General features: G+C 37.5%; 1 protein-coding gene across 2 annotated transcripts; it reads left to right on the top strand.

The window, feature by feature from the left end:
• The first annotated feature begins 2926 nt into the window (after positions 1–2926).
• On the top strand, positions 2927–25871 carry hrh2a (histamine receptor H2a). 2 transcript variants are annotated; one of them, XM_022665726.2, is made up of 4 exons: positions 2927–3217; positions 21780–23389; positions 25219–25333; positions 25417–25871. In XM_022665726.2, the coding sequence occupies exons 2-3, from the start codon at positions 22266–22268 to the stop codon at positions 25223–25225; spliced, it is 1131 nt and encodes a 376-aa protein (XP_022521447.1). In that variant the 5' UTR covers positions 2927–3217; positions 21780–22265; the 3' UTR covers positions 25226–25333; positions 25417–25871. The 2 variants fall into 2 exon arrangements, with proteins under 2 accessions (XP_022521447.1, XP_022521446.1); XM_022665725.2 differs by lacking the exons at positions 25219–25333; positions 25417–25871 and having other exon boundaries at positions 21780–25210.
• Positions 25872–27601: the final 1730 nt, after the last annotated feature.

Here is a 27601-nt window from a genome sequence, read left to right as displayed (position 1 = left end):
AAACTTTCTTCATGAAATACTGCTCCAATTTGCAAAATCTAATAAAAATATTGTTTAAAAAAATACCATGAAAGTGATAAAGACATGCAAATGTGCATGCAAAACCCTTTATCAGTCTGAAAACCTTTAGTTGATGTAAAAGCTCCTTGCTAATTTAGATGTTCTTCACTCATTTGGAAACATCTCCAATACAAACATTATTCTTTAAGTAACCAAGGTAGCATCTTCATTTTTAAAAGTGTACAGCTGTGTTTTATATGTACTGCAGTTATTGAATTTCTGTCTTTTTCAGTGTGCTGTCATTTCTGAAGACACAAACACACACACACACACACACATAATCACATATGGCCCTGCCAGCACAGTCAAAGTGACCCCAGAGTGTGAGCATGTGTTTGACAGTGATAAACATCTGTGATATCAGAAGAACATGAGGCAAAAGCTTCAAGGAGAAACATGGGCGGAGCTCCCAGGTAAGTGAGTTTCTGTGTGTGTGTGTGTGTGTGTGTCTGTGTGTGTGTGGGCACATATGGCTGCACACCATAACAAAAGCCAACCAGTGGTCTATAAAGGACATCATTTCTAAAAGAAGACTGTGTGTGTGTGTGTGTGTGTGTGTGTGTGTGTGTGTGTGTATTATGAAAAAAAGATGCTCACATAAGGTTAATTAGTGTCTCTCGTTTCTGTATTTTCACGGTCAGTTAGACCACGGTTTCAAACTCTTGCAAACAGAAACTTGCATGTGATTTTATTGATGATGATTTTATTATAGCATCCACTATATTTTCATATAAAGAATTTTATCCCACAACCATTTATGCACCACAGGTTTATTTTTTAGTATTAGGTTACACAGTTATAACTAACACATCCTGCACCTTTTTGAGCTGATCGAAATTGATCCAGCTCAACAGATTCAGTGTTCAGTCTGATGTTATGATGATACAAACAAGTAACAACCAACCAACCTCATGGAGTACCACACCAACAAGTTAGTAACACCCTAGCAACCACCTGATATATTGCATCCATTGCATCCACCTACATTACTCTTGCTCTCTCTAGCAAACACTTAGCAATATTTTAGAAATCGCTTGAGATATCATAAAAACCACCTAGCAATACAAACGCAATTTAGAAACCAAAGCAAAAGCCACCACATTTCCACACTGAAGCAGACATCTACGGTCGGAACAGCTTAGCAACACCACAGCGACCACCTAAAAACATCTATCATAAAAGCCAAAGTAACCACTTTGGAATTACTGAACAAACCATATCAACCAACTGTAATGCCACAGCGATCACCTACCGAGCACAGATTTGCTCTAAGAGCCTAGCAACTGCCTGGAATTGGGAGGCACTTAAGCTGTTCTACCCTCCTAGTATTTTTTGTTTAACAATGAAAAAAAGCATCACACAGAACGAAAATATATTACATGTAAAGTTCACTCCCACTACTTTATTTTAAACAAGACAAAAAAATTAATTTGTTTAAAAAGAACAGTCTTAATATGAATATATGAATAATAACACACTGTGGTTTATGTTACATAACCAACTGTGGACCAAAGGCTAAAGAACCCAATCATGAGATCAGATTAGTCAGTGATTACACTATTAGCAGAATCAGACAACAGAATTATCAACTGCTGTTATACTGTAAGCCTCCAGACCATAATAAAACAAATCAGTTATCTTTCAAACAGGCCCTTCTTCACTGCTGTAGGGAAAGAATAACGATGATGATGAGCTGAAGAGGAAAATCTGTGTTTTTGTTCCAAATAGATGTGCTCTCATCCCATTATAGTGCTTTTATCTGTAGAGGGAGAGACAAAAGAGAGAGACAAGCAAAGAAAAAGGAGAGGAAAGGAAGAAAAACAAAACCATAAAGGCCATAGCCTGGGAGAAGAAAAACATGGCTAGTAAGTCATACAACATTACACAGAAAGAGAGAAAGAGAGAATGAATGAGAGCGGTAGAGAAGAGATAAACACATAACACATAGAGAAAGAGACCAAAAGTGAGATAATGAGTGAGAAAGAGAGAGAATGGGTAAGAAAAGAAGGGAACAAAAGAAAAGAGATACAAAACACACATAGAGAAAAGAGAGACGACACATTACAGAGAGAAGATGATAATGAGAGACACAAATAGTGAAGAAGTGGGGGAAGTGACACAAGTCACAAAAAGAGAAAGATATGCAGACAAGACACATAAAGAGAAAGAGGACAAGAACAGGTAAAAAAAGAAAGCAAGCTAGTGATGAAATGAAGTAAGGCATTGCATAAAAAGGACAAAAAAAGAGGAGAGGCGAAAGTTATCTGGGCACAAACATATAAAGAGAAAAAAGAGAACAAAGAATGACAAAGAAAAAGGAAACAAAGAATAAGAAAACAGTAAGAGAGAGTATTGAGACAGTGGGAGACAATTGAGAGACACTAGTCACATAAAGTGGAAAAAGAGAAAAGAAGCAGGAGAGATGCAGAGAGAATGAGTAAAATAACTGGAGAGATACACAGACAGAGGAAAAGTGTGACAGACAGAAAGAGGGATAGTAATGAGAACAGTGAGGGAAAAGAGAGAAAATTGTGAGAAAGGAAAAGAATGAGTGCCACAATTTGCATAAAAAGAGAGAGAGAGAAAAACAGAGAGAGAAAATAGGCGACGATGAGCAACATAGTTTTCCAATTTGTGCTCTCTCTCTCTCTCTCTCTCTCTCTTTCTCTCTCTGTTTGATCTTTCTCTTTCTTCCTCACACATGCACACACATACACACACACACACACACACACACACTGACAGACATGCACGCCTACTTGAAAGGAAATCAGTTAGCCATGTGATTGGCTGAGGGAAAGAGTGTGCTGAGTGAAGCAGAGAGAAAGAGAAAAAGAGAGAGACTAGAGAGAGAGAGAGAGAGAGAGAGAGACCACAAATGTGTCAGAGAAATGGAGGTCACTTAGGGTAAGTCTGTGGCAGTGCTGAACTGCTGCTGTTCCACTCTAAAATCTGTGAGTATAGTGATCAGTGCTTCATATGTAACCAGAGCTGAAACCTTCAGAAGCTGCCACTGCATACAGATCAGCTCCAGACTGCTCTTAGACCTGATCCAGCTGTTTACAGACGAAGAACACAAACTGGAACACCCTGTGGAAACATTCAGGAGACATTCTCTGACTGGATTTCTTATAGGACGACGACTGGATAGCTACGGGTATGTGTTTATGCAAGCTGTGTGTTCTTTTATTGAGCGCTGTCATACTTAATATTTTACTGGGTTTAAAGGAGAAGTCATAAATGGTAGACAGAAAGACACTTGGATAAAAATAAGAGAAGTGCCAGATGATTAATTCACCTTCCTCTTTCAGTGCGCTGAACTTTTTCCCTCACTGGTGGAAGCATGTGTTTGTGTATTTGTATGTGTGTGTTGGGGGGGGGGGGGGTATAGATAATTAGATAATTACAAATAATTATTTTGTATTCACTAATAGACACAAAAAATTAATAAATATCTTTTTTTTTGTGTAAATGTAATGATATACAGTGATAGTCAAACACTTGAACACACCTTCTCATTTAATGTTTTGCTTGGTTCTTTATTTAATTTATTTTCTACACTGTATATTACTATTAAAGACATAAAAACAATTAAGAGACACATATGGACAAAAAAAAAAAAAAAGTTTGTCCTCCACAATCCCCTTAGCTAAACCTGATCAACTGAGATGGGTGATTTGGGATGAGCTGGAGCTTCACAGCGAAAAGGAAAAGCAGCAACTATTGTTCAGCACCTCAAAGCTACATGTGCTACTTAGAAGAATCTAAAGTGTCAAAAATATATTCTGGTTTCCTTAACACTTTTTTTCACAAAAAAAGTTCAGCATGTGTTTCTGTGTAGCTTTAATATAGTCTTAAATAAAATATTGAATTTACATTGTAAAAAAATTGTGAATTGAATGAGGAAAAGGTGTGTCCAAACTTTAGACCAGTGCCATATTTAAGTGATTACAGTATTAGAATGAAAGGATAAATTAATTGGGGAAAACCATCCAATTAAAGGGAGCCCCTGGTACCCTGTTGGGCTGCCCACAGCCTGGATACAAGATGAGATACAGTTGGGCACAGAGGCATGCAGGTTCCATAGGGCACCCTGCAGCACATTTGCACACAGATCCTGCACGCTCTTACGTTGCCAGAGCTGGTGAACTGACTGGTCATGTAAATGCTCGTCTGACAACTGGGCAAGCTATGTATGTCCCCATCACCAGTGGTGCCTCCAATCCTGGGAGGGTGCGGACGAGCACATGCCTCCTCCGACACATGTAACGTCAAACACCCATTTTTTCGAGCTGCTGCATTATTGCCTGAGCAGCTAGCGTATTTGGAGGAAAGCGCAGCAGCTAGGTTCCAATACATCAGCTCACAGATGCCTTGTGGTGCCCGGAGCCAACTTGAGTGTGATGGGGAGAGAGCGCCATTTACCCACCTGGAGGGAGGGAGGCCAGTTTTGCTCCCTCTGGGCGCTGGCAGCTGAGGGCTGAGTTACATGAACGGGATTCGAACCTGCGACCTCCTGTTCATAGTGGTAAAGATAGAGCTGGACTGCCCTATATGCTCACCATGTACTAAGGGCTCTATAAATTAATAAGGCCTATCCCACACACTCTGAATTTTTTTAAAAAGTGAAGTAGTTATTTCCAGGTGCTAGATGAATTTAAAAAAAAATTGTTCCACCTTAAATGCGTCCATTTTGTTCACACAATCACACTAGTTTCACCTTAAATATTGCCACAATCACATCAGTTCCACCTTAAAAGCTGCTGCTTAATTCACAAAATCAGACTTGATTTAATTGAAATGCTACTGTTATATTCACACAGTCACACTAACACTGGCTTATTTAACGTTTTTGTTCCACCTTAAACAGTGAAGCAGTACAGGTCCCTAAAATAAACCACAGCACCATTTAAGGTGGCTTCTTCTTTTTCTTCAATTCCACCTTAAGTGCTGCAGCTGTTACAAAATAAGTGTTCTTTCGCTGCTTATTTGATTTTCTGTTCCACCTTAAATAGTGAAGGGACAAAATTTCTGTTTTAATTATCCCACCTTAAATTCTACATCTGCCTCATTAAATCAATTTATAATCATATAAATCTTGTGAAATCATGAAATGAAACTCTGGCACTTTAAAGAAGTAACTCTGTGAGAAGCAGTCTAGACCCAGTTTATGGATGTGATACCATCTCATGATTACACTTGTCCTATATCATTTTGGCTGCATTTTAACTCCTATTTCAGCTGTCAAAAATGCTCAATTTTGGCTCGCAGAGTTCAGGTAGAAGAATCTTGCTTAGGACCTCAGGAAGGTCCGGATCAGCTCTGCCTGCATTGAGAGGCAACACACGTGTTAGTAGAATGTCCTGCACATATTGCAAAGCTGTTAGTGTCCCGCATATCGCTACTAGACATGTCCAACTGTCGTATGTGATTGCTCTGCAGATCATCACATTAGCAGTTGGAGCAGTCTTTCGCTCCAAAGCAAATAAAGCAGTACTGAAGTGCTCACAACCAGAAGCCTCTGAACCCAACCATAATCCTATACCAAACAGAACCTGACCGGAATTTATTGCTAAAGATGATAAGATTCCAGTCCACAGCTTTTCATGTTTCTTATTCAGGACAGCACTAAAAAGGAATGCAACAGTGTTTCTTGCTGTCCTATGACTATTGCCTCTCTCAAAATCTTTCACTATGCAAAAGTAGCTCATGAGAGACTCCTGTTTTATAGGGCAGGGATAAATAAGTTTTGCATTAGCAGTTGAGGCAGTCTTTCACTCCAAAGCAAATAAGGCAGTACTGAAGTGATCACCATGAAGCTTCTAAACCCAACCATCATCAGAAACCAAACAGAACCTGATCTGAATTCTTTGCTAAAGATTCCAGTACACAGCTTTTCATGTTTCTTACTCAGGACAGCACTGAAAATGCAACACAGTGTTTCTCTCCGTCCAATGATTATTGTCTGTCTCAAAATCATTTTTTATAATCTCTTTTAGATTATTTTAATCACTTTGTGTTGGTTTTGCGACTTTTGCTTGTGTTTGTAAAAAATGTGTGAAGATGTGATTTTAAGGGCATTTTTAGACCTATAGTGTAAATTTTATTGGTCAGAGCGGTCTGGGGTTAAGCAAGAAAGTAAATACAAAAAGAATGCTCTGTGTTCTGAAATAGAGCATGTTTCTGTACTTTGTAACACAGAGTAATTATGTGTACAGTTTACCAGAGTAAACTGCACCTGAAAAGCAGTTTACCTGAAACTTAAAAATAGTTGGGACAAATCGAGGCTAGATCACATTCTCTATAGAGTTTTTTTGGGAACGAACCACAAGCTTTTGCGGATGCAATTGTTTTGTTTTTCTATGCAAAAGTAGCTCATGAGAGACTCCTGTTTTATAGGGCAGGGAGAAATAAATTTTACTTTAGCAGTTGGGGCAGTCTTTCACTCCAAAGCAAATAAAACAATACCGAAGTGCTCTCCACGAAACTTCTAAATCATCATAAACTAAACAGAACCTGATCTGAATTCATTGCTAAAGATGATATGATTCCAGTCCACAGCTTTTCATGTTTCTTATTCAGGACAGCACTGAAAATGACTGCAACACAGTGTTTGTCTTCGTTTAATGATTATTGCCTCTCTCAAAATCTTTCACTATGCAAAAGTAGCTCCTGAGAGATTCATGTTTTATAAGGCATTAGGAATAAGTTTTACACCCTCTTGTGGCAAAACCCAGTGTCTAATCAGACCATACCTGTAATCATTTACATATCTGCCTGTGGCTTAACTGCGTGGCAAGTTTTGCCGCCATCTGGGGTGTGTTGTTGTTTTTTTTTATTGTTGGTAATGAGTGCACTTTTGCATGTGTATGAGTGTGTGGGTGGGTGTGTTTGTGTGTTTGTACATGTGTACACCTGTATGCTTAAGCAACCCTGGAAAATATGTTAATGCGTATTCAGGCAGGAAAAGTGTACAAAGTCCACTTCGATCATCATCAGGACTGCATGTGTGAGTGAGGAGAGGCGCGAGAGAGACATGGAAATAGTAATAGAAGCACTTATTAAATGTGTGCCTGAACGTATATGCGGTAAATCTCCCTCACACCTCATTATCATTCCACACTGACACATGTACACACGCAGACCACCCTGTTATAACAGAAGATCCAGTTTCCTAGCAACATAACACCCTTGTGGCCTGACTGGACGGACTAACTGCAAATATGTTCAAAAACCCCACGGACAGCAAAATAAGGTTTTCTACCTGGGATTAGATTGCTGCTATCAAATTGTCAACATCAGAGCTTTCACATTATACCTGGTTGCATTTCCATCAGACCTGTGTACAAAAAACAAAGTTTCCTAGATGAGCTCTTTCCTGAAGTTCCAGCCGTGAGATTTCAGGTTTAAGAGTGACTTCAAACCCGTGCTCTTTAGTTCGTTTTAGTTAAAACGGACTCAGATTTGTTTTCACTCTTAATGCGATTTCTTTGAGCAGGTGCAAACAACAAAACAACCGCGTCTTCAAATGCTTGTGGTTCGTTCCCAAAAAAACTCTATAGAGAATGTGATCTAATCTCGATTTGTCCCAACTATGTATAAGTTTGTGTTAAACTGTTCTACAGGTGCAGTTTACTCTGGTATATTGTACAAATAATTACTCATTTTTACATAGTACATAAACATGCTATATTTCAGAACACAGAGCATTATTATTGCATTTACTTTCTTGCTAAAAATGCCATCTTCACACATTTCTTACAAACACAAGCAAAAGTTGCAAAACCTACACAAAGTGATTAAAATAATCTAAAAGAGATTCTAAAAAATGATATACAATATTACAATAAATGCAAACAAGTACTTTTTTAAGTAGTTTATGTCTAGGGGTGTAAGACAATAATGATATTGTATCGCACCAATACTTTTTTCCAATACTGTATTGATTTTCAAAAACACAGTATATGTATAGATTATATGTATAGATGTTTTTGCTGATAGTGAATGCGTTATCAGATTCAACTGTTCTAACTGCATACATATATAGCTCTAGAAAAAATTAAGAGATCACTTCAGTTTCTGAATCAGTTTATCTGATTTTGCTATTTATAGGTATATGTTTGAATAACATTGTTGTTTTATTCTATAAACTACAGACAGCATTACACCCAATTTCCAAATTAAAATATTGTCATTTAGAGCATTTATTGGCAGAAAATGAGAATTGGCTGAAATTACAAAAAAGGTGCAGAACTTTCATATCTCAAATAATTAAAAGAAAACAAGTTCATATTCATAAAGATTTAAGGGTTTAGAAATCAAACAATTGCAAACAATTTCCTGGTTTTTAATCACAGTTTTCATGCATTCTGGCATGTTCTCCTCTACCAGTCTTACACACTGCTTTTGGATAACTTTATGCCACTCCTGGTGCAAAAAATCAAGCACTTCAGCTTGGTTTGATGGCTTGTTAACATCCATCTTCCTCTTGATTATATTCCAGAGGTTTTTAATTTGGTAAAATCAAAGAAACTTGTCTTTTTTAAGTGGTCTCTTCATTTTTTTCCAGAGCTGTATATTCAGCTGGTATAAATATGACAGTGTGTATACTTTTACAGTTTATTAACCATAAGAATTTATTTAACAAATCACAATATATATTCTTTGCTTACAGTATCACAATATATTGTGATATAATAAATCATAACCACTGTATTGTGACACATGTTGTATCACCAATTTCTTGTCAACACAGCCCTATTGATGTCTTTCAACCTATAGTTTAAATAAACAAAGTTTGGTTTCAGATGTCTTCTGATGACCCCAAATCTGATGGATTTGTTACATTTCATCCTTAGCAGCAGAATATGGTTTAATAAATAAAACACTGATTAACTAAACTAGGTTTTGGATGATAACTATAGCTAAAACACTGGACATCTCTAAATAGAGGTTTGAAAATTGTTAAACTAACATAAAATCAACTCTTCATTTATGGTATCTGTGTGTATTATATCAGTAAATTAACTTTTAATGCCTGGAGAGGGCAATTCCTATGTTGTGAAAAAATGTGCTAACCTGTCAAATTGCCCTACCATATGGCATATTTATTTATATATTTGTGGAATCGTGCCAAAAAGGCGGTAACTTGCAGGACAAAAAAAATACAGAACGTTTCGTTTGCTTTTTTTCTGCTTTACTCTAGTGATTAAAAGATGTGTGCATGTGCAGTAGCCCTCAGAGGGATGGTTCAGTGAGTTTTAAGAATTGTAATAATTTTACTCCTGGGGGGTCAGATTCCTGCACAGTTCTGTGCATTTCCTGCTCAAGCACAACTGGTTTAATTCAAACTATTAATTGCCAGGTTTAGTAGATCTGTTAGAGCAGGGCAATCATTAAACTGTGCTCATCTCAGGCATAGATTAATATGTTTTCTAGCATCAGTTTCTTAGGTAACTAAAACCTGTGCACTGTACTACACACACAGTATGTGTGTGTGTTGTTCATTTACAGACAAGGTTTAGCTGACTCTTCTGTTTTGCTAATTGCTGACTGTGGTGTGGTTGTTTCTTTGACACAGCAAAAACCTCAACTGTGGTATAGGAGGGAATTTTTCATGCTATTATCCAGTCTCTGTTCTTCGTAGCTGCATGATTGTGTGAGCTGTGGGAAACACTGTAATAGGTCAAAAGGGCAAACATATAAGTAAGTGTTCATGTGTTTACATGACTACTCTTCATCTCATTTTATATATGAAAACTATGTACTAAAACAGCCTCTTTTAAGTAAATCATAATAACTCAACTATCCAGCTCTGGAAAAAAATAGGTTTCCTTGATTTTACCAAATTCAAAATCTCTGGAATATAATCAAGAGGAAGATGGACGATCACAAGCCACCAAACTGAACTGCTTGAATTTTTGCAACAGGAGTGGCATAAAGTTATCTAAAAGCAGTGTGTAAGACTGGTGGAGGACAACATGCCAAGATGCATAAAAACGTGATTAAAAACCAGGGTTATTCCACCAGAACTCTTTGAACTTTATAAATATAAACTTGTTTTCTTAGCATTACTTGAGGTCTAAAAGCTCTGTATCTTTTTTGTTATTTCAGTAATTTCTGCAAGTAAATGCTCTAAATTACAATATTTGAAATACGAAAGAAGAAATGTTGTCCATAGTTTATAGAATAAAACACCAATATTCATTTTACATCAATGTTCAACATATATCTATAAATAGCAAAACCAGAGAAACTGATTGAGAAACTGAAGTGGTTTCTTAATATTTTCCAGAGCTGTAACTACAGAATATGTTGCAGCCATAGGTACATTTATGTAAGACCACCCATTCAGCCTAACAGTAGTTTAATCCAACCATTGATGATATTAAAGTAATAAGGACTGTTATTATTGTGGAAATTTGTGTAGGGATTCTATTGCTTCCAAATAAACTAGACACCCAAAGAAGTGTCTGAAGTTCTTTTTACCCAGTCTAATCTAACTGAAAGTCAGTTTTTATGGTTCATTCTAGACAGCTTTCTGAGCCTAGCCCTTGTTTTAAACATAGCTGTAGACTATAGGTCCCCTTCAATAAAAAATCTCCACTCAAACTACGGTGTAGTCATAGAATAGGCTTAATTCCTTCCTTGGAAACAACCCACATAGACCTACACACAGTCATTGCAGTCATATGGTAGAACAGGCTGCTTCATTTATTTTTAGCTGGAGCTTTCAGATGAGTCAGACAGGTAAAGCTAACTTCAGCTTTATGTATTTATTCCATCTGGCCACAGATCGTATCAGACTGTTAGTGCAGCCTAATGACCTGCCCTTTATTTAAATGTACATCTAGCCTATGTATGGTAAACGTCAATGGAAACAGTTTCCACTTGTTCCACTTTCTGGGAAAGATGAGAGAGACATCAGTTGCTCTAAAAAAATCAGATTTGACCAGCCTTCCATTTAGACAGCCAGTTTAAATTAGGTTTGTTTTACAAGCCCATTTTTCCACTTAATAAGATTTAGATGCTCAGACAAACTGCCTGCTTGTGAGCCTTTGAAATGCATACTAATGTGAACATATGTCAAAAGCAGGTAATTGAATTCCATGTGTTTAGAGTTCTGCTTGGCTCAGACAGGTATCAGAGATATGGAAGACAATGTCTTGATTTAATACAAAGCTGGTTTGTCTGATTCTGAATTCTAGACAGTTAAGTTTTAATAATAATAACAAATAATGATAATACTAGTACTACTAATAATACTATTAACACATTTAATTAATCTAATTAATGCATACTCTTCTGTAGTACTGAAAATATTGAAATTTGAAGCTACAGTAAAAAGAAAGATAATGTTAAAGGTTCTTGAAGGTTCTATTTTATACGTGTACTATAGGCTATATAAATTAGATATTTATTCTTTAAAAAATATGCTGTGGTTAATAATTTTTGTTTTAGGATCATTTCTTAGTGGGAGTTCTACATTTTCTGCTCAAGGTTGGTCTTACCAGCTGTTTTGTTTGGGACCTGACACTACTGGGGTATTTATTCACACCTCAAATGCCAATCAGGAGCTTTCTTAAAGCCAGAGCAGATGGCCGGTAAATGGCCAGCTTGTATTCATATCACACAGCTTAAAAGCCCGAGGGGCTGATATGTTGGAGAAATCGCTCATCATGTGCATCCGAGATGAGCGCACACCTGCACTAACAAGCTACAGGTCAAAGATGTGAAGGGCATTTGGAATGCTTGATGACATGTGGGAGATTTTTTTTTCTCATTTATTTTGCTCAAAGATTGAGGATTTCTATCTCCTGTTTGTCATTTGCACTCACTTTAGTCAGATGCCAGGCAGTTTGACCTAAGCTTAGAATGCCCACACCTGTATAAGTTGTGAAGCTTTATCTGAGGCTGAGCACTAACCAGTGTGCTCATAGCAAGTTACCGTGAAGTATTTGAGTTTGAGTGAGGCCTGCTGTTTTTTATATAAAACTTTGGCATGATAATCACAATAAAGCGAAGTAAGAAATCACACTGTGATCGTAAAAAAAAAAGCACAAGTTAAAATGTTAATCATGCAGCGATGGTCTGCACAGTGTTGCCACGTGAGATCCTCCACTTGTCTGCATTGGTTATAGTTGACGGGTCGCAAAATCCGCAGCCTTCCACGTGGGTAAAATTAAAAGCTCTGCACGTCGGTCAATTGCCGCAACGCTCCCCTCACAAGTACAGACATCTTGACACGTGCAGCAAGTGAGCATCACAGTGGGGAATGCACCCCCCCTTTTCCCAAGTGCTTGATGTATAGACCAGTTTGAACCAGCCTTTACACTTTACATGCATTTCTGTTTGTAACAGTTTACGTAAATAACAGGCCTATGCTCCTTCCCCGTTGCTTTGTTTATTAATGTGACGCCACAAACAGGAGTGAGACGCTTGAAGACCAAAACATGGGAGCTAAATCACAGTCCAAAAGGGGCAAACAACAAACGAGAAATAAGGGTTAAAACCAGATCAAATACAACCAAGAGGATTGACTAAAGAGCAAGACAAAATCAGAGACAAAAGACAAAAAATAGGTCATACACGTAAACAGAAAAACAAAGAAATAACGCTCGGTATACAGCCAAAAAAACAGTGGCAATACTTCGCAAAAAAACTGGACAAACAGACTGGTATATATATATGGAAAACCACCAGTAATTACTCAGAACACAGGTGAGGCTGATCTAACAATCATGTGCTGATTGGCTGGCTGAGACACATGACTGAGAGGTGCATTCAGGGAGTTGGAGTTTGTGAAAGAGGACAAGTCAGTAGAGGCACTGGAAGGTGTGACAATTAACATCATTCTGAACAGATTTCGCTCATTCAAACAACTCAGAATTAAACAGTTAAAAAGGTCAGTTGTAACTACTGTCTACACACTAAAAAATGTGGGGTGGGCTGAGGCCAGGCTTGGACAGGACATGCACAGGCTTGGTTAGGGTCAGGATAAATTTTTTGTACCCAATTTAAACTCTAATAGAAGGTAACAGATCCATTTCTGAGGTTGTGTGGACAGTTTATCCACAGTGTCACCTCTTTACCTGGAACACACCATAGAAGCCATTATCACTCAGAGTGGACAGTGCAGTAGATGGTAATGATTGTGACCAGCGGCCTCTGGTTAGAATGGTCCATGCAAACAGATGTCTGAGCACCATTCCTAAGCCTCCATGGGACATGGCAAAAGTCATGGAACACAATACTATTTCCTGTCACATGACTTCAGCCATGTCACTGTATGTTCATAAAAAAAATGTGACCTTTAAATAAGGGCCGATGTTACAGTATATCACTGTTATATCACTATACAGAACGCGTATTCTCTCAGAATGAAACGGCCTCCTCCTCACGCTCTCCTCCAGCCTCCTGAGAACCAGTGGTCCCTGGAGCTGTTTGGGTTTAGAACAACCTCTCAGATCCAACCTAAACAAAAGCTTTGTGGATTAGTCGGAAGGAAACAACCCTCTGCAGAGCTGAGTAGCGTAGAGGACGAACATCTGTTATTGACTGCAGGATCCGGTTTCACTTTGCTGGCTCAGTTCACAACTGGATACTGACCCTGTGGAGAGATGAAGCGATGAAGAGATGGTGGAGGTTTAGTTAGAAGTCGTAGATCATTATGAGTTAGTAGATTAGGGGTTATAGCAATCAGGTCATAAACAAAAAGCACAATTGTGCAGTGTCCAAATGTTTTTACAGTCTGAAGATAATAGTGCAGGATCATTACCTGCTGCCCCCTCAGTAACAGTAATCCTATCTGAATCGACCCCAAGGTAATTCAATAACAAAAACCTACTAATAGAAACATCCCTGCAATGTAGTTATTTTAACTAAGCGTCATGTTCACAGTGTAATGCTGATGTGCACATCCAGTCATTGACCTTTTAGGAAATTACACTTTTTAGATCTTTTATCGACCAGTTAAATCCCATACACAGCGTATTACATAACAGGGCTGCTGTATACTGCTATATCCAGCAGTCTAAAGAAGCAGTCAATTGACTTAGGCTATGTAAGGCTGGGCAATATGGAAAAAAAAATCTTATCACGATATAGATTTCCATATTAGTCAATATCTATATGTATCACAATATAAATCAAATCACTTTCTGTCACACCTAAAGGTTTCTTTATTATCTTAAGTGAAAGAATAAGGGAGTTATCAAAAAATATTAATTAAAATTTTATTTAGTCAGAAGTTAACAAATGAACATTAGAACATTATATAACTGTATAAATAAAAAATAAAACACTCAAATCCTGTATTTTCAAAGATCAAATGTTACAGAATAACAACAATAACTAAATTCCTTGGTCAGTTCCCAATCAATAAAATCTCTCATACAAAATAAAGTAAAATCTTCAAGCAACTTTCCAATGTAAACAAAAGAAAAGATACAATTCACTCAATTGTGCTCAACTTTTACTTTCCAAAGTAAAATAAATAAAGGCACAGTAAATACCTTTTAGTGCAGTACTGTCTCAAGTTTCACACCAGACATATGCTTAAACTTGACGTAACTCTATTCCAGCCACATGATTGGTTCAGCATGGTGCTATTCCTAACCCAGCACTCCTACATTCTGTAAATAATGTACGATGAATGAAAACGCATTCACACACTGTCCTGTAGTGATGCATTCAAAATATTCAGTATATGTCAGTCAGGGGCTTTATGAGCTAAAGTGAAGCACGCAGTGCTGTAATCAACCTTACACAGCTTTTAAATGGTCTGTGACACATGCATCACAATGAGCTCGTTTGGGGTAAAGTGTTGTTTGCATCACTTGAAAATACATCCATCTATCTTTCCTGCATCTGTGCATGAAAACCACACCACCAGTGTGTCAACCGATGCCTACATCAGAGGCTTGTGATCTACAGACAAATCTGATCACTGCAGACAGTCTTCTCACCGGATCAGATTTGAGGAACATATTGCAATTTGCCTGCAGTCTAAACATAACCTTAGAAAATCAACATTTACTCAAAGGTAGGCTTGCATTGCAATTTGTTCTGTAATATATTTAAAATATAATAAAAAAAAAAAAGAATTTTCACAACATTTCTCCAGAACATGCACAAATGCACTCTGTGTGTTGAACGTGGGACTGACACAAATGATACAGGGCAGATATAATATGCCTCTGGTAGATGTGTCATGGGAAATGAGAATGATGCAGAGAGTGCAAGTGTAGCATGACAACAACGTGTATGATAGAATTAATACACTAATATTATACATCCTGTGATGTGACTACTGCACAGGCACACATTGACACATTGTAAGAACAGTGCTCAAACGGTATATATTGTGCAGCCCCTACTCAAAGACAATTCTTATAATTCAATTTAAGTAGCAGTGTATTTACAATTAAATTATTACTGCCAAATAATGCAGTATTAAATATTATATTGTATACCATTGTCTTGTATTTTATACCATATCAATTTTGCAGTGGTAAATGAAGTATAGAAACCATGTACTTGAGTTACCCAAGATTGTACACTATAAGGTAAACTATTACTCCTGTAAAAGCCCTCCCTTTAGACCCCTGCATCAATAAAAGTACAAAAGTAAGTATTCATAAATTTACTAGTAAGAGTACCATTAATTATTGTGGCTTTACCATGCGATTATCATTTGTGTAACAAGACAATATTAATTAACTTATTGTAGATGAAAAGACTTTTTCCTTAAAGTAGAAAAAAACTGTTTTGGTTTAAAATTTCTTTGTATCTTTGTTACTAGTTTAAACTGTCTTTAAACACAGGGTCACTAATGAGTTCAGCCATAGGCATCCCCAAAATTCTACACTGTTGCATTGATGTTTGTCCATGTAACAATTAGCAGTGTAATTTTCTGACCGTATCAAGCTAAATTCAAAAATAGAAAATTGGGTGTAAAACGTTTTTTCCATTCAGTATAGTGAAGAAGAAGAAATGCGTTTTTATCCATTTTTTTTATATATATACTTTTTTGATTCAGCCTTTCACAAACAGAATTTTAAGAAAAATGAAAAGTTCAATCTCCTCTTGATTGTCAGATTGTCCTGATTTTGTATCTTGTAACACAAATATGATATAATAATCCAACTTGCAAAATGCAAAAAAAATAAAAAAGAGATTATTTGTTTAATTTTTTTTTCCGATTGTGAGAGGAAGGAAATTTTTATTATTTTAATTTTAATTAATAATAGTTTAACTGACCGATGTTGAACCATGTGGCTGCACTGTATTGTCCAACAGTTTATTGAAATTAAAGTGCCTTGACTGGCATGCTTGCTTTGTTCTTCTTGATTTTGTTCTGTTACAATTTTATTCTCACAGGAACAACATAAAGTAATGGAAATATATAATGTAACATGGTAAAATATAAAATATTTGACTGTGAAAAGTCACAAAAATGCAAATACTTAAGAAAAGATACACAAAAAATCGACTTAAGTACAGTAACAAATAACATTTACATTACTTTGTCCACCTCTGGATTTTGGACCCCCCAAAAAACCTGGTAAAACCTGCTAAAATACAGCTCTGATTGTGCCTATGATTATTTTACAGCTAATGTGTGAAGAATGAAAGACAGAGTCACTAAAAAAAACAATGCCAGGTGTGACAGTGCACTGTGTACACACACAGTGTGCGAATGTGTGTGAGTGGTCACTGAAGTTGAAATAACATCCAAATTTGCACCGAGCCTTTTAGAGAGAGACACTTCATATTTAGTTGTGCCTCTGGTTTATGGGCTGCAGAAGTTCAAAGTATCTTAGACTTTTTACGCAAAATACAAGCAATCTAACAAGACATGTTTGCAGATTTCTTTTCTCATACTAAAGCTATGAGGATAACAGTGCAGCTAACAGATAATGAAAGCTTATTCCCCCCAATTAGCATCATACTATCATAGCATCAGATCTAATCACCTCATCTCACAGTCTTCTTAAAATGAGAAGATATCCCAGACAAAGCTAAAAACAGCAGCAGCAGGTATATTGGTATTGAATACAAATGAGGTACAGAAAAATGAGGTTATGCAATTGAATTGATTTAAGGCGGCAGTCTGTATAATTTTATACTAATTACTATGCTATATTAATTCTATTTTTTTACTCTGTATAAAACAATACGATTGGAACTACTATCATCTCTCATGACTTTTGCTATGTCCTATAGAAGCAAAATGATACTGCATTGTCCTGTAAGAAATGTGTGTGGATCGTCCTGCACTCAATGTGGACAAAAAGGGCAGTGTGTGACAATGACCAAAGGGTCCTGTCCTGTCCAATCTGGGTGATAATACCTTCTATTATTTTGATGAATAGAGGAATGTTAAATGCCCATACAACTTTAAAAATGGAATGTCCCATTAATCTGTCACCCACTTTTGGGCCATGAGCATGCTGGCCAGTGCTCAATTTCACTAGACAAGTAAAGGTGCAACAGCATAAGATATAAGTGTAGTGTGTAAAGCACAAATCAGTTAATCATCCTATTATCACACTATAATTGAGCATGTAGTGTTGTGCTATTGGTCGCATTCAAAAGACAGTCTGTACAAAGTTCTTCTGCAGTTTCCCTGGTAAGTCTGGTGTTAGCGGGAAAATGCTTATGTGATCTAATTAGCCATCAGCCAGCCAGCTAATGTTAGTGTAGTTAAGATGTGCTTGTGCTCAGATCTTGGGCAGTATTCAACCTAAATGGTTAAATGTATAAGGGCCATTCCACCGAATGGGTGCCATTTGCTTTTTGTATCCATTAAACATATCTTTTTTTATCTTTTTTTTTCAGCTCTGTATTTAATAACACATATATTTAACTATTCAAAACATGTACTGGTTGTACTTTGTTACTAGTTTAAACTTTCTTTAAACACAGGGTCACTAATGAGTTCAGGCATAGGCACCTCCAAAATTCTACACTGTTGCATTTATGTTTGTCCATGTAACAATTAGCAGTGTAATTTTCTGATCGCATCAAGCTAAATTCAAAAATAGAAAATTGGGTATAAAACTTTTTTTCTATATAGTATAGTAAAGAAATGTGCTTTTATCCATTTTTTAATTATCTATTTTTTGATTCAGCCTTTTACAAATAAAATTTTAAGAAAAATGAAAAGTTGAATCTTCTCTCAATTTTCAGATTTGTCCAATGTTGTATCTTGTAACATGAATCTGATAGAATAGTCCAACTTGTAAAATGCAAAAATTAAAAAAATAAAAAAAAGATTATTTGGAATTTTTTCCTGAAATTTCGATTATGAAGTGAAAGAAATGAAAAAAAAATTAAATTAGAAAAATGGATAAATTTTTCCAAAATGCATAATAGTTTTACTGACCGACATTGAACCATGTGACTGCAATGGATTGTCCAACAGTTTATTGAAATTAAAGTGCCTTGGCTGGCATGCTTGCTTTTTTGTTCTTGATAAAGTTCTTCATAAAGATTCGTCATAAAGTAATGGAAATATATAATGTAACATGGTAAATGTAAAATATTTGACTGTGAAAAGTCAAATCCATAAATAGAAATACTTCAATAAAGATACACAAATGTATAAGGGCCATTAATATTTAATAACAGTATTTAATGACACATATATTTAACTATTCAAAACATGTACTGATCAAACTCAAGCAGCTTTACTTATTTTTTTACAAGGATTCTAAGCCGAAGATGGTTACAAAACTCATGTGACGTTTAAAAATAATGTTTAAAAGCAAGTCCAGAAATTCCATTGATTTTCCTTTAATATAAAAACATTGTTAACTGCATGTTCAAATAATTGATATTTATGACAAAAACACTCCTGTTAATGGCACTCACACCTGTTAATGGCACTCACTCCTGTTACTGGAACTCACTCCTGTTACTGGAACTCACTTCTGTTACTGGAACTCACTCATGTTACTGGAACTCATTCTTGCTCCTTTTTATGTTTTAAGCAACAGGACTGAAAGTAAGAGGAATGAGTTTTTAGCATAGAATTAGCAAAAACATGAAAAATAGGTAAATGGCAGCTATACTAATAGCATGAGGACACTGAGCACATTCTAGTGATTTTCCCAGAATTTTTATTTAAAAAATAAAAAAATAACATCTAGGAATTATTCAGGTAACAGGAACAACTGTTAAGTTTGACCTCATCAGCCATAGTGACAATGAGACAGAACAACAAATGAGGGAACATCATTTTGGTCTTCTTATGGTCTTCAGAGGAACCTAAGAAATTTATTTTTTAATTAACATATCTTACTTTTGCAATTAGGCCAATGTACAAGATAATATGCTTAATAATAAAATGTATTTTAAAGTTATTTTGTGTGCACATTTATACATGTAACTTCCTGAGGACAGAAATGGTACCGATTTGGTGGAATATGCCATAAACATTAGCATGTTTGCTGTTTCAGGAACAGATTCGTTCACATAACAGACAATCCTTATCCTTACTCTGCATGAGGGATGAGTGCCAGCCACGTTGAACAGAGCCTAAAAGTTCATACTAGTACATACTAGATGATATATAGAGGTATACAGTGTGAGAAGCCTATTCCGTTACTGCGTTACTCATATAACACACACACACACACACACACACACACACACACATGCCAAAGGACCAGAAATAATATATCAAGTTTTTTTTCTCTCAGACATCCCCTGTAGCCTGGTGCAGACAAGCTGTGGGAAAGGGTCCATATAGGGGAGCTGTGGATGAGGGGGGTCTGTCCAGATATGGAGAGGGTTTACTGGGTAAAAATCAGTGTATTAGAGACAGAGAGAGAGATAGAGAAAGAAAGAGAGAGAGATCTATATATACTCTCATTTGACAAAGGATATTAATGACTCTCCAAGAATGTGGAGGGAGTCAGGGGTGTGGTGTATGTGTTATAAGGGAAGAGGGTGATTGCATTTGTGCTTTGAACAGTGAACAAAGTGAAAGTAATGTGTGGATATGAGACATTATCTGAGCCTGGGCTTTGATCCTGATGTCCTCGCTGAGATTTCGCCTGGGCAAGGGGGTTACATGAGCACTGTATTGTTCTTTCTCACAGTTTCCCTCTCTTTCTCCCTCTCTCTATCTCAGTTTGTAGTGGGTGTCTGAGCCCAGTTGAGTGATTAGGCAGAAATTATCAGTCTTAAACACTCCAGCCCTGTGGCCAAACTTCCATTAAATCATAGACAGTGAGAGCAAACAAACCACATTGACGCAAACCCCCACACATCCCCTCCCCCCCTCCTTTCTCTCTCTCCCTCTCTCTCCTTACAAGCACATGCAAACACAAATTATTTCGTTATCAGTATTACAGTATTTCCATGTTCACCTTTTTGTCTGTATCAGTTATTATCAAAGGGAAGTGAACTTCTACCGGTGCACATATGAGGACGTAGCGAGCGGTAGTTGTTCTCAAAATGTTCCCCCTTACAGATGACTGTGACTCACTGGGTCTGGATCTGCTTCCCTATCCTAAAATACAGTTCCCGTAACAGTCTTATCAGTGGGGCAGTAGTGGCTCAGTGGTTATAGCACCAGGTTATTGATGAATGGGTTGTGTGTTCAATACCCAGGTTTGATAAGATGCCACTAGGGCTGGGCAATATGAACAAAATATTGTATCACATGATATTTGTCATCATACAGTATTTCCATGCATAAAACAAGTAAAAATTATGAGTTTATTTGATTTTACAAAATTAAAAACCTCTGAAATATAATCAAGAAGAAGATGGATGATCACACGCCATCAAACTAAGCTGAACTGTTTGAATTTTTGCAACAGGAGTGACATAAAGTTATGCAAACGCAGTGTGTAAGACTGGTGGAGGAGAACATGCCAAGATGCATAAAAACTGTAATTAACCAGGATTATTCCATCAAATATTGATTTCTGAACTCTTAAAACTTTATGAATATAAACTTGTTTTCTTTGCATTATTTGAGGTCTGGAAGCTCTTTATTTGTTTTGTCATTTCAGTCATTTCTCATTTTCTGCAAAAAATTGCTCTAAATGACAATATTTTGTATTTGCAATTTGGGAGAAATGTTGTCTGTAGTTTATAGAATAAAACAACAATGTTCATTTTACTCAAACATGTACCTATGAATAGCAAAATCGGAGAAACTGATTCAGAAACTGAAGTGTTCTCTTAATTGTTTTTTTCCAGAGCTGTAGAAATAATGCATAAGTTGCAGCAGATTTCTTACAGATGCTATTTGATTATTGATTTTTATTTAGAATGCGCTGCACTTTATCCTGTTAATCAGGACTAATAACACTTTCTGCAATCGAATGTGCAGTTGTTTAGTGTGTTTTTTCTAGCACTGATGAAATTTATTTTTATACTCTGAGGTGCATATCATTAATCACAACCATTAATTTTTCACATCACAATATATATTTTGTCATATTATCATATTCCCCAGCTCTAACTGCCACTGGTGAGCTCTGCAGCAAGGCCCTAAACCCTTTCTGCTCCCTAGGGGCCACAGAAATGGGTGCCCACCACTCTAGGCGAACTATATCTCTGTGTATGTGTATGTACGTGTGTTTTCACTAGTGTGTATGTGTGTGCTCACTGCATGGATGGGTTAAATTCAGCAGCCACATTCCAACAATGTCCAACACAAGGACGGTAAATATAGTTGTCTTGTCTTTTATTTGCAGGAGTGGACAGAAAAGCTTGATGCACCGGCCTGCAGTCACCAGAAGAGGGCGCCAGAGTCTGATCTGATCAAGTCGAATTCATGTGCAGATTGAGAGTGGCTGAATTCACATTTAAGAAGTGTTACAGGGCATTTTTATAGTATTTCCCAGAGACAAACATAGAAAAAAACATTACTAGTAAAAAAGTGAACATAGAGTGGGACAGTGGGACAGGGATGCTCACCTATCTCCAGGCATGTCCCAGTGGCAGCTGCTGTAGCATATTGGATAACAACACTACTCACTCCCTACTAGGATTCAAATTCCAGAATCTAATAAGACTCCTTGGACAAGACTCTTTATGCTACAGTCACCTACCTGTTTAATATGACTTAAATGTCAGTGACTTTAGTTTAGAAAAGAGTGTCAGCTAAAAGCCATAGACGTAAATGTACAATGTGAAGAAAGCTACTTGTGTAGCAAAGCAAACACTCACAGAGTGTAAGAATGTTGTCTCAAATAGCACTAGGTCTGACTTTATCTCTTCTCATCCTGCTAACGGTGTGTGGGAACGTGCTGGTGTGCCTGGCCGTCTTCGCCACGCGGCGCCTTCGCAGCGTAACCAACTGCTTCATCGTCTCTCTGGCTGTTACTGACCTTCTTCTGGGTGTCCTTGTTCTCCCGTTCTCCACCCTCCTGGAGGTCACTGGTGACTGGCCACTTGGGGCGCACTTCTGTAACATCTACATCTCGCTGGACGTCATGCTGAGCACTGCCTCAATCCTCAACCTGCTTGCTATTAGCGTGGACCGCTACTTCGCTGTAACCGCACCCCTGCGCTACCCTACACTCTTGCTGCCATGGCGAGTAGGTGCGTCTTTGGCTGCGATTTGGCTGGTGTCCATTGGCGTATCCTTTGTACCTATTCACCTCGGCTGGAACACAGTGGACCGTACAGTGCAGAACCACGGTGAGGGGGACCTGGCCCGAGAATGCCGATTTGAACTGAACCCCACTTATGTGCTGGTTGATGCTGTTGCCACTTTTTACCTCCCCCTGGTGGCCATGTGCTGGCTGTACTACAGGGTGTTCCGTATAGCACGGGCACAGGCCAAACGAATCGTGTCAACACATCGAGGCTCCAGTGCTGCCTTCAGTTCTTCGTCTTTGCCTGGAGTGACTGCATTAGCACTGCGCGAACACAAAGCTACAGTGACGCTAGCAGTGGTGCTGGGCGCCTTTGTCATCTGCTGGTTCCCATATTTTACATTTTTCATCATTATGGGAATACGAGCTGAGAAGAATCTTCCAAGGACAGCTTACTCAGTGGTGCTGTGGTTAGGATACACTAACTCCGCCCTAAATCCCCTCCTCTACGCAGCCCTCAACAGAGACTTCAGATCAGCTTATGGCAGGCTGTTGTGTGGTTCCAGAGGGGTTAAAACACCCACCGGGACACCGCCTGGAGCTGTGGAGGTGGGGCTAATGGATGGACACACCCCTAGTGGCAACAGGGTGGAACTTACACCCGATGGCTGTCTGATGCTGCAGGACATGAACACAAGGAGGAGCGAGGATAGCAATGGGATAACTGTCACCATGATTACTGTCCTGTCTAATGGCCACAACAGGTATTGGAAGTACAAAACCATACACCTCTGAGGTCAGGTACCAAAATATGCCCAAGTATGGAATTATGGCTATGTGTCAATTTTCCCAAATGGAAACATAATTGGTGTTTCAAGATACTTCTGAAAACACACAGACAAACACATTTATAAGTCATCTGCCTTATAAAGCTGTAAATTCATGTAAATCCTACCTACACTCATGGACAAAACTGTTGGTACCCTTCCAACCCTTTAAAAAAATATCAGTTTCCACTGATAAAACTTGAAACTCTCAACATTAATAATATAATAAACATTCACTAAAACTCAACTAATTAAAATCAGACATTGGTTTTAAATTGTGTTCCAACAGAATCATTAAAAAACAAACTAATGAAACTGACCTGAACAAAAATGACGGTACTTTTAATATTTTTGTCGCACCATCAAGCGATTTCTATAACTCCATAGACCATAATTTATTATAGTATACCTATTATTCTATTATTAGAATGGTACCAACACTTTTGTGCACATTCTACATACATGCAACAAGAATGTGCCACGCTTTATTTTCCATGTGGGAAAACAACCTGGCTGATTTTCCTGAAGGCAAAACTGAATAACTTGGTCCTCTCTAAACTGCATATTTCTCATTTTAACTTAGTCTATCTAGTGAGGTTGTTTAAGAAATGCTTTATGGACAAAAGTATTGTGTCACCTTGCCTACTTATTCATCAAGGGTGTTTACATGTCCTCAATAATCTAAAAGTTTTGGCAGAAAGCCAATCAATAAGTTTACATGCACTTGGTTATTCAGATGAATGGTAAACTGCATTTTCACAAGTCAGGCAATAATCAGATTTCCAGTAGCCAGTGATCTTACAGAAAGATGTGATGTGAACTTAAGATTTCCTACTGCATTTTTTGTATACATAGACCCACTTTACTGGCAAATATACATCTTATTTTTTACTTACTTATAGTATATAGTATAGTATACTGCTGCAAAGATGGAGACTAAGCTAAAAATCCATGTATCAGATTTACAGGGGTTGGACAATGAAACTGAAACACCTGATTTTAGACCACAATCATTTATTGTCCCGATGGAGAGCTCTGGTGGAAACAGGAGAGTTGAGGTGCACATTGAATTCTGTCATGATTTGGGCAGCCATGGTTTTATGTTTTCTGAATAAAATCCAGGTTAGCACCCAAACATCCCTTTCAGAAAGCTTCCTCTTACCGCGTCCACAGTTAATCCTGTTGGATGTGGTTGGTCCTTCTTGGTGGTATACTGACATTACCCTGGATATTGTGGCTCTTGATACATCACAAAGATTTGCTGTCTTGGTCACAGATGCTCCATCAAGACGTGCACCAACAATTTGTCCTCTTTTGAACTCTGGTATTTCACCCATAATGTTGTGTGCATTGCAATATTTTGAGCAAAACTGTGCTCTTACCCTGCTAATTGAACCTTCACACTCTGCTCTTACTGATGCAATGTGCAATTAATGAAGATTGGCCACCAGGCTGCTCCAATTTAGCCATGAAACATCCCACACTAAAATGACAGGTGTTTTAGTTTCTTTGTCCAACCTCTGTAAATATATGATTTCTTTTTTAATCGGCTTTCTAGATCATATTCTGAATTTTAAAATATCAGCACATGCTGTTTACTTCACTATCAGATAATTGCAATTAGTTCAAATATGATGATGGGTGTAACTTTAATTAAGTTAGAAGTTAATAGTGGCATAAATTAGAAGGTGTGTCCACAAACATTATTGTGTTTCAGCATCAAAAAACAAAGATTACATTTATTTCTCTATCTTTATCTCTGTTAGTTCATAACATCTCGAAATAGGCCGGACACTGTGTCTGTTTCCTTATAACCCCTGGCCCCCTGAGTTTGATCCCATCTCCTACTGTTCCCCCAGCAGGAATGAGTAATACAGACAGGTAAATTATTAAAAATAATAAAACACTGCTCTGCTGCTGTAGAAGTGATGTGAGATAAATACTGTCTCTTTTCTCTGTTCTAGGAATTTTCCAAAAAAAATCTGCATCAAGTGGGAAGAATGACCAAGAATACTGGGACCTACCAGAGCTGGTGCAGAAAGACAAGTGACTTACGAATGACAGGCTGCTTTAAAAAAGCTTTTAAAAGCCTATTTTGTTACAAATGACATTTGGACTGGTGTTTATCAGCTATAAAACTAGACTCAAAACACCAGGAATTTAGCAGACAGCATTCATTGAAGCCAGAATGCTATTCTACATTCATTGCTGCCCTCTAGAGATCGTTGGAGGTACCCCACCCAAAATGTGAATTCAGAGAGTGGAAGTGTGTACTACTGAAATGCAGTCTTTTTTACAGAGACACTGAATGAGAAACACTGGTTGATTAACTATTAAAAAGGACATTTTATAGAATGTTAGTGCAAAACACATTTAAAACACTGTGACACTGAAAGAAATAAATGTGTGTTTGCCTGAATTTATGTTGTTTTGTGTTGATAAACTGATGTTACACAATGACATGCTAAAAAGTCATGGGATAGCAACATGTAAATGCTCTCTTTTTAATGAGGCCAGATAGTTGGTGCTGAATTGATAAGACATTCAATTCCTCAAGGTGTGTGGGTTTTCTGACCTGCTCCTTGATATCTTCATATGAGTCCCTGTTTTCTATTCAGTTTTTCATATTCTTCTACTCCTCCTCCTCCTACTCTCTCTCTCTCTCTCTCTCTCTCTCTCTCTATCTCTCTCTCTCTCTCTCTACCTCTCTCTTTTGCTTTCTCTCTCTCTCTTTCTCAGTTTGATGACCCATGATACATTAAAACCATTCATCACTGCCTCTTTACCATCAAATTATCAAATACTAGCACTGTGCTAGCCACACACACACAACACACACGCACACACTCTTCAATAACGCAGATATTTTATGGTCTCTGCGAAAGCTATCCATCAAATCCACATTCACCATCAAAATATCAAGACATAATTGTGGGGGATGTGTAGGCACACAGTGATGCACACACACACACACACAAACACACACACATATGCACCTGCATGGACATGAACATGCACTTAAGCTCCAGAATCCTGCACTCAGGAGATATAGATGTGACAGAGGATGAGCATCTAGATGAAGATAATACAAGGACAGTGGAGAGAGTGTGTGTGTATGAAGGAGAATGAATAAAACACAGGAAGAAAAATTAGTTTGCAGAGGAGTCTGAGAAGCACGAGCCACCAAGAAAGAGTCCAGCGGGAGTAAGCCTCATGGGACAAAACAACCACAACCCCGCCCCCCCCTCCCCCCCCTTCCCCAAAAAACAAATAAAGCTATTCATTTACAGCAATCAACCCATGTAAAGATCACCTGAGATCAACAGTGATTAACCATATTAGTGAAACATGTTAATAACATGATTAGAAGCTCTCAAGCTAGTTATCTTAATTGTTTGTTATTCATTAACATTGTTATGATCTATTAATGAATAATTATCCATTACATTTTATTGTGAGCTATCGCAAAAGAGAAGTGAACAGAATTTGTGAGGATATTATTGGTTCTCATAGGTGAGGAAAAGACATATTTGTCTTGTTTGTTTAAAAACAAGCTGTAAACACTAGTCTATATATAAAAATAACATTAAATATGAATGGTAAGGAGAATGTGTGAGAGATCAGCAGAGAATAAACAGTAAAGTCACACAGATAAATATTTACTGCAAATCAGGTCAAGATCGGAATTTCAATCAGATATCAAGACGGCTGAGAGGGCCTGGATCCAAAGAGTGGAGTCATTCCAGGTGCTAAGGCATCCAGAACAACTGTTTTTTTTCTTTCTTTCTTTCTTTCTTTCTTTCTTTCTTTCTTTCTTTCTTTCTTTCTCTCTCTCTCTCTCTCTCTCGCTTTCTTCTTGTGTGATGGAATTTAATATGCAACTTTTGTTATTAAATAACAGTCACATGTGTCTGGGCATATGCTGGTCGCAATATCTCTGGCGGTGCAGGTAATGTGATAGAGGCAGCAGGGCCTATTCATCACTCTGGCCGCTCGCAATGCGCTTTATTATTTTAATGCATTTCTCAGCAATTAAAAATGATAGATTGCTGCTTGTGCTTTTATCCAGTGTGTGTGGGGTGCAGTGTGTGGTCACTTAAAACTTCAATTACTGCTGTAAGAGTGCTAGAGTGCAGAAACAGAGTCAAC

This window comes from Astyanax mexicanus, chromosome 2 (assembly GCF_023375975.1).
Source record: "Astyanax mexicanus isolate ESR-SI-001 chromosome 2, AstMex3_surface, whole genome shotgun sequence".
Taxonomy (NCBI): Eukaryota; Metazoa; Chordata; class Actinopteri; order Characiformes; family Acestrorhamphidae; genus Astyanax; species Astyanax mexicanus.
This window is presented reverse-complemented; position numbering and strand designations above follow the sequence as displayed.

Excerpts from the sequence above, each read along its gene's own strand:
- hrh2a (XM_022665725.2), top strand. The coding sequence starts at position 22,266 with ATGTTGTCTCAAATAGCACTAGGTCTGACTTTATCTCTTCTCATCCTG.